This window comes from Humulus lupulus, chromosome 4, assembly GCF_963169125.1.
Source record: "Humulus lupulus chromosome 4, drHumLupu1.1, whole genome shotgun sequence".
Classification (NCBI taxonomy): Eukaryota; Viridiplantae; Streptophyta; class Magnoliopsida; order Rosales; family Cannabaceae; genus Humulus; species Humulus lupulus.
In genome coordinates, this window is record NC_084796.1 from 161774509 (window position 1) to 161782961 (window position 8453).

The following is an 8453-nucleotide window of genomic DNA, read 5'->3' on the forward strand; positions in this document are numbered from 1 at the left end:
AGACTTCACATTGGATACCATATGTGGGGGGCCCTACATAGCAGGTAACATTAACAATGCTCGTGAGCGATATGCAAGGACCCTCAGACATAAGGTAGGGGAGTCGTCCCAGTGCATGGTAGTCAAGGAGCGGTCTCCAAAAAATCCCAAGTATGAAAGTGAAACTCTCACTTTTACAAAGGAGGACACTAGGCATGTGAGGTACCCCCACAATGACCCTCTGGTTCTTCACATTCAAATCACCAATGCCCGAATGAAGATATGCATGGTGGATATGGGAAGCTCAGTAGATATCATCTACAAATCATCCCTCGAGAAGATGAAGCTCACGGTCAAGGACTTGACACCGTGTTCCCAAGTGATATATGGGTTCACAGGAGAATTCCTAGCACCAGCAGGAACTATCAGACTGCCGGTCACGATGGGGGATGCCCCCAGGCAGAAGACTGTGATGACAGAGTTTCTGGTGGTATATTGCTCATTGGCTTACAATGTAGTGCTCAGGAGACCCCTCTTAATGGTGTTACATGCAGTTCCCCTTAAGCATCGGGCAAGGATGAGTATAGAGTTACCAAAAGGAGGCACGAGAATGCTATAACGCGTCAGTGGTCAAGGCAAAGAAAGTACCATGCATAAACAACATGGTAGTAACCTACTGGAAAGAGAAGGAAAGAACCGATGAGATTGTCAACATGGAAGTTGACGTTGAAAGAAACACTCTACTGGAACCGAGGGCTCTTTGAAATGAAGATTTGTTATTATAGCAAGTTTCCCAAAGCAATGAAAATGACATCGATCCTTGCTTTGGGGATGACATCATGGGGGTAGGACAAGTTGAAGATCTTGATGAAGTCCTACTAGATGAGGAGGACCCGACTAGAGTAATTAAAGTTGGGAAAGAGCTAAAGGTGGAAATTAAGGCATAGTTGGTAGAACTTTTGAAAAAGAACCAGGACATCTTTGCATGGTCACATGAGGATATGGTTGCAATTTCTCCATCTGTCATAAGCCATGTCCTCAATGTGGACAAGAACTACCCACCAATGCAACAAAAGAGGAGACTGCTTGACAAAGACCGATCTCAAGCCCTGAAGGAGGAGGTCAAGCGGCTCAAGAAATTTTTTTTTATAAGGGAGGCCTACTACCCAAATTGGGTATCAAACCCCTTGCTGGTCCCAAAGCCAAATGGGAAGTGGAGAACATGCGTGGAACTCACAGATCTGAACAAGGCCTGCCCCAAATACTGCTTCCCACTACCCAGAATAGACCAACTAGTCGATGCAACAACAAGACATGATATACTCTCATTCATGGATGCGTATTCTGAGTATAATCAAATAAGTATGCACCCTCCCGACGAGGAGCATACCAACTTCTGGACAGACAAGGGATTGTACTTATATAAGGTGATGCCATTCAAATTGAAGAACGCAGGAGCCACCTACTAGTGTTTAGTGAATGGCATGTTCCGAGACTTGATTGGGAAAAATATGGAGGTATATGTCGATGACATGTTGGTCAAGTCCAAAGAAGCTGGAGGGCATGTTCGAGACTTGGAGGAATCATTTGCAATAATTAGAAAGTGTAGAATGAAGTTAAACCTTCTCAAGTGCTCGTTTTGAGTTGGTTCTGGTAAGTTTCTAGGACTCGAGGCTAACCCCGAGAAGATCATACTCAATTCACGTGGAATCGAGGCTAAACCCGAGAAGATCAAAGCATTGATCGACATGAAGTCACCTACCACAATCAAAGAAGTGCAAAGCTTAACAATTAGAGTAGCTACCCTAAGTTACTTAGGGGCAGCAAGAAGATCCAATGGAGCGAGGAATATGAAGAAGCTTTCCAAGCCTTGAAGGAGTATCTCGCTCAACCTCCCATCCTAGCGACGCCAATATATGGTGAAGTACTATTCATCTATTTGGAAATAACCAAGAATGAAATCAGCGATGCTTTAGTAAAAGAAGAGAACAGGGTACAACACCATGGTACTATAACATTAAAAGACTAGTAGGTGCGCAGTCTAGGTATCCCCCTCTTGAAAAGCTAGCATATTTTTTAGTAATCGCCTTTTGTAAGTTGTGTCCATATTTCCAAGCTCACTCGATCCAAGTCCAGAGTGATGAACCACTGAGATAAGTTCTTTAGAAACCAGAGGCTTCGAGATGATTACTCAAATGGCAGTGGAACTATGACAGTTTGATATCACTATCATTCGAGGACAACGATAAAAGGACAAACATTTGCAGACTTCATAGTCGAAGGCATGAACCTTGAAGACCCTTCCTACCAATCGGAGAATGGAGATACCGAGAAGGAAGGAGAAACTCCTGTATGGAAGCTATATGTTGATGTAGCATCCAATGAACACAACTCAGGCGTAGGAATCACACCAATCACTTCGGAGAATCAATGAATCCATTGTGCTCTCAGATTTGGATTCAACGCTTCAAACAACTAGGCTGAGTGCAAGCATTACTAGTAGGATTACGCTTGTCTCTAGATGTGCATGCACAGACCCTAGAGATATTCAGCGATTCCCAGCTAGTGGTGTACCAGGTAGTGGGGGAATATCAAGCCAAGGGACATAGGATGGTGCAGTACCTGAACAAGGTGAAGGACTTGTTGTTTCAGTTAAAAAAATACTCAATTATACAAGTCCCGAGAGAACAGAATACCAATGTTGATGCCTTAACCAAGCTTGCTAGTGCCAAAGATGCGGACACCCTGAATGTCATTCCAGTCAAATACCTGCCGGAAAGAAGCATAACCGAGCAGGAGGCACTACCTGTTGAGTTAGGAGATACATGGATGATCCCTATTGTTAACTATCTCAACCAAGGAGTAGTACCTAGAGTTAGGAGATACATGGAGGACCCTTATTATTAACTATCTCAACCAAGGAGTAGTACCCAGTGATCAGAATAAAGCAAGGAAATAGGCGATACAAGCTGTACGAAATGTGATAGTTGAAGGGGTCCTATACCGATGAGGGTACTCCCTACCACTACAAAGGTTCATTACACCCAACCAGTCAAAGCTATTGATGATCAAGGTACACAAGGGTTTTGTGGAGATCACGCTAGCCTATCAAAGAAAATCCTAAGACAAGGTTACATTTGGCCGATGATGAATGAAGAATCGATGGAGTATGTTAAAAGATGCCACAAGTGTCAGATGCTCTCCAAGATACCTCCGGGGGACACCTAAAAAATTAACACAAATGCAAAGCCGTTGGCCCTTCGTTGTATGGGGGATCGACCTGATCAGAAAGCTACCTAAGAGAAGAGGAGGAGTCCCATTTGCTATTGTAGCAATAGACTATTTCACCAAGTGGGCTAAATCAGAATTGCTCACCACCATAACCTCGAACAAAGTCTTAGACTTTGTGCTGAAGAATATGATATGTTGATTTGGCTTACCAAGGAAGAGAGTCTTAGACAATGGGACACAATTCGACAGTGATATGTTCACTGACTTTTGTACGAGGCATGGAATCACAAAGAGCTTATCCTCGGTAGCACATCCCCAAGCTAATGGCCAAGTAGAAGCAGCGAACACTATAAGAAAAAATGCTTTTAATAACACCAAAAATGTGTTATCAAAACATACCATAATTCCTTTTGATGTGTTAAGACCGACTATGTTATCGTAGGTCAGGGTACTTTACATAACACTCTATCATTGTTATATAGATGTGTTATTATACTGTCAACGATAATACACTTTCTTTGTTATTTTAATAAATAGATAAGTGTTTAATTATATTATTTATAGTCGATTATATAACACATTTCGACACTTATAAATTTGTGTTATACTACACTTTAGTATAACACATTTTTTGTGTTATATAATGAAGTTTGCATAACATAATTCTTTACTTATAAAAAGTGTTATTGTAATAGATATTATAACACATTTTTCGTATTATTTTAATATTTAGATAGGTTTAAATTCTCATTATATATTCATTTATATAACACTAATTTATTCAATTATATTTTTATTTTTTATTTACATAATTAAAATTAGCTTTCTAATATATACTAGCATCATCAAATGAACTTGATTTTCAAATAACAAAATGTAAAAAGCATTCAACATTGTATTAACAATCCACAAATTAGTTTAAAACATTCAACATTGTCATCAACAACAAAATGTTCTTTAAGTATTTAAGTAGTCTTAAATATTCAACATATTGAAAAGTTACTACTTTCAGCACAAAATATTGAAGAGTTTAATTTTTTACATAATAACACGTCAAAATTTGAGTAGTTGCACACTCCTACAGTACTATTTGATAGGAAAAAAACATGCAATTGAAGTTGCTTCATTGTACCAGCCACAATGATCTGATCTGATCTTCCAATTCTAGCAAAACCAACACACTCTGTGTCTTCATTGCAGACTGCAACGCAACATAATACAACAACATTCAATGTTAAATTGATAAGCTAAGTCTGATTTAGTTCTTTGAAATTCAAAGTTAAGACATGAGTGAGTTATAGAGTAATAGTAGTAGTTATCATTACCAAATTCTACTTTTGCTTGCACAACTTCCAGGAGCTGCTCAATGGCAATCTTTATTGTCATGTACCTAGGTGGTTCATACTGCTTCTTCCCTCTAAAATTAAACAAGAAATATAGAGAAAAATAGAGAAAAACTCAAAACCTGCATGTATTAATTTAAAGAGCATTAATTTAAAGATCCAATCCTAGAAAGCAACAAACAGAGAAAAACTCGGAACCTACATGCATAAGAAGATCATGAAATTTCTAGGAAGTACGAAGCATAAATGTAGAAAGACAGCTCTGACGTACTGACCTGTTCAAAAAATAAAAGTGTTACTCAATTATCAACACATAAAAAGCATAGAACAGCAAGATTCAATTGGTACTGCCAAAGCACAAAGAACATAGAGAGAAACTAATTTCAGAGGAAAAATAAAACAAATAAGGTCATTAAATACAAGAATTGAAACTTATAAAATTTGAGAGTAAAGGAAACTAGGAAACCAGACCTCGCAATAAAACAGTGGTTACGGAGTTCCCACCTTCTTCATTCTTCACAACAGTGACCTATATTTACATTATGGGAAATGTTAATGAGATTAAAAGGAAAAATAAATAATAAGAACAACAGGAACAAAATACCCAAGGGTGGTACCTCAAACAATCAGCCTTTGGTTTGCTCACACAAAGTCTGAAGTTCGAGTCACACCCAGATACTTATATTGCAATTGCTATCGTTTCCTGATCCACAAAATATTTATGTACCCTAGCACCACCAATTTCTTCTACTGAAACTGAATCAACATGTCCCAGGTAATCTGGGTTTGGCTAACTAAGGTTTAACTGTAACACAAATAAGAATATTGTTAGAGAATTTTGGAAAAAATTCAAAAAATTTGAGTACTATTAAATGCTAGCTGACTTACCATAGCAACAGCACCAGTAGTGCGGCAAAATCATCTTAATTCAAATTTTGAACTAATTTTCAAAACCATAAGCCTGCAAGGAAAAAGTCCCAAATTAAATTATCAGATATGCTAAGAAAAATCATAATAGAATAATAAAAACTTGAAATTTTTTGACAGATTTCATAAAAGATCAAAAGCATTTAGATATGTACAACAATCATAAGTATGTTTTGAAAATTAGTAAGTTAATCAATAAAAAAACACAATAGAAGGTGATATACTTGTAGCGCTCACAGAAATGAAGTGCCATCTCCCCAACTACTGCTCCACTAACAATTACTTTGGCACCGGAATCAACAACTGCCTTTATAAGCTCCTCAACTTTAGCTTCTTCAGTTTTTGCATGATTTTCTAGCTACAAGATATTAAAAAAATTATGAGAACTACTTAAAGGCACATAATACATAAAAATGTCAAGGATAACATAACAAGCCAAGATATTAAGAAGCAATTTTATATCAACTGGAGCAAGAACAGAGCAGAACAGTATTCTCACGATGGTGTCATTTGGCATTCCTGAGTCAGGAATACCCACCAATATCATGGGAAATGATAGAATTGCAAGCCCAAAACTGTCCAGCAAGAAAAGCTTTTCTTTTTTTAATTCATCATTCATTAAGGAGAAAATATGAACTAAACAACCAAAAGAACCCAGAAAAATGGATGCCACTAAACATTAATATGAGATGAAGGAAAATTTTGCACAATACATTAGTTACGTGGAGGATCAAAATTAGCCACAACAACAAGGGCATTGACAGACAGGCAACTGCAAGTGCATGCCAATAAAAAGCAAGAAATAAAGAAAATAAAACAGAAAATAACTGCTAAGTATATTGGCTACCTCGTGAATAAGCAAGGCAGAATAAGAAGAGAAACGTTCATATAACAGCAAGCAAGAAATATCCATTTCAGAATTTTACCTGGTCAGCACTATGAATTAGAACTGTTCCTTTTGTCTCAGTTGCAGAGGTATCCACACTGCCAACAAATACAGCAACCTGAATGAAGTAGGTATAATAGAACATACAAGCTTAAAAAGGTAGACATGTTATTTCACATAAAAAAAATACAAGCATCAAAAAAAATTGTTGGGTTAAAAAGCTACTAATTACTATAGAAGTCCAAAAGGAATATTAATAATAAGTAGCTACCAATATACTTGTTAAAAAAGAAAAAGAAAAGTAGCTTAAAAAGTAGTACATAAGACCCTACTTCTGAATGTTGTACCAAAAATCAGCAAAGATCTAAAATATTTTTATTGAGACAATTTTAATCAAAGGAAGAAAAATAGCAAGCATAGGATGAAATAGCCATCTCAGCATCATCTAACATGAAAATAAACTCCCCACTATTTCTTAATGCAATATTTAAAATTTCAACAAACCAGATTATGGAATCCTAAAGAGTGGGAAACAAGATCCCCTTTTAGTAATACAACCAAAATTGTATAAAATTTAGCTAATCTAATTTTCAAATAATAGAATTGAAGACACTATATATATCACAATTATTAGGCACTAGACAAGGAAACATGAAATGGGGTAAGAGGTTATCTTAAATACCTTTGATCTTACTTGGCATTTAATACTTAATTAGCTATTATATCTTATGAGGCACAATCTGTATTAGATATATTATATACTTCTCTGCAATATAATCCATTACATACTAAGTAATAATAACGCAAACATCCCCACCCAATCAATATCATCAATATTAGTTTTCACATCAAAAAATTCAATAAAATGCATCAGCTATTCAACATTGTTGCTATTAGTCTCACATACCATCAATCCAAGTTCTGAAGTAGTGTTAGAAACATGCTCACCAAACTTAGCGTTTGTAGCAGCTACACAAATTTTGACTTTGATAAGATGTTCTTAAACTTGAAAAGAAAAAGAAAAGCAATGTCAATCAACTTATAAGATAATGACAACATTAAATATATATACATAATATCCACATGTATGCTATATTGCTACTATCGTCAAATGACAATAAATATAACAAAAACACAATTAAATGATTCAAATACAACAAGATAAGAGAACTGCATGCATTGTAGTGATTCTTCCTCATTTAGAGCTAATTTCTGCACTAAAGGATTCAATTTATTTGATGAAGACCAGAGAAAGAACAGTCTTTACAGCACAAAAGCTACAAAAATTCAAGAACAAAAAAGTATTTGATTAAATTACAATGCAATAAATCAAATTTCTTAATAATACATCCAACTTAACTCTTTTATTTAGGAAAGAGAGCTGAGCAAAGCATCCATATATAGGACCTAGAATCTTAATCAACAAGAATGTGCATAATTTTTTTATAGTCAAGGACAAAAACAGAGTGTAAGTGGCACCAAGTAGACGAGATAACATATATACACAGAGAGCACTAGCACAATTTTGACTAATTATAGTGACTTACTAGGCACTAATTTTGGTATTAAAAATAAATAATTACTAGTCACTCCTACTAGCATCAATTCGTAGCCTAGATGCTTAATAACTAATAGGCACTGATATTAATATTAAAAGTCAATAAACAACTTAATTAAATTATACCAATCTGAACCAGAAACCCCTCTTGCATATCAGCATCATGTGACATCAAGTACTAAATAACTACATATAGAATATATATAGATTGGAAGCTACCAATACTTATTGTTCTAGTAATGAAATCACCATAATTCTCCATATGTATCCTCAATGATATATGTTTTTGTCATGAAGAACCAATATAATTATGTTTATTCAATCAACCAAAAAGCTATTCATGCAACAATCTATTGTACCTCCAATGACATTATTTCAATTAATTTTTTTGTAATAATATTTAAAAGTGAGTACTTGTCAACTTATAATTGATGCCACTCACTAACTAAGTTCCAATTACTTCTCGCAAGCTCATTTTCTATATATTTTTATGATTGAAATATTTGGACACGTCTGTCATACCAAGACT

At 35.7% G+C, this 8453-nt stretch overlaps 1 protein-coding gene across 1 annotated transcript; it reads right to left on the reverse strand.

The window, feature by feature from the left end:
- Positions 1-4149: 4149 nt before the first annotated feature.
- LOC133829250 (probable diphthine methyl ester synthase) lies at positions 4150-4623 on the reverse strand. The gene is made up of 2 exons (XM_062259087.1): positions 4536-4623; positions 4150-4411 (listed from the first exon to the last, which is right to left on the reverse strand). The coding sequence occupies exons 1-2, from the start codon at positions 4594-4596 to the stop codon at positions 4194-4196; spliced, it is 279 nt and encodes a 92-aa protein (XP_062115071.1). The 5' UTR covers positions 4597-4623; the 3' UTR covers positions 4150-4193.
- Between the last annotated feature and the right edge of the window lie 3830 nt (positions 4624-8453).

Coding starts and splice junctions, on each gene's coding strand:
- LOC133829250 (XM_062259087.1), bottom strand. CDS start 4,596: ATGACAATAAAGATTGCCATTGAGCAGCTCCTGGAAGTTGTGCAAGCA. Junction 4,412..4,535: donor GCAAGCAAAAGTAGAATTTG/GTAATGATAACT, acceptor GTTGCGTTGCAG/TCTGCAATGAAGACACAGAG.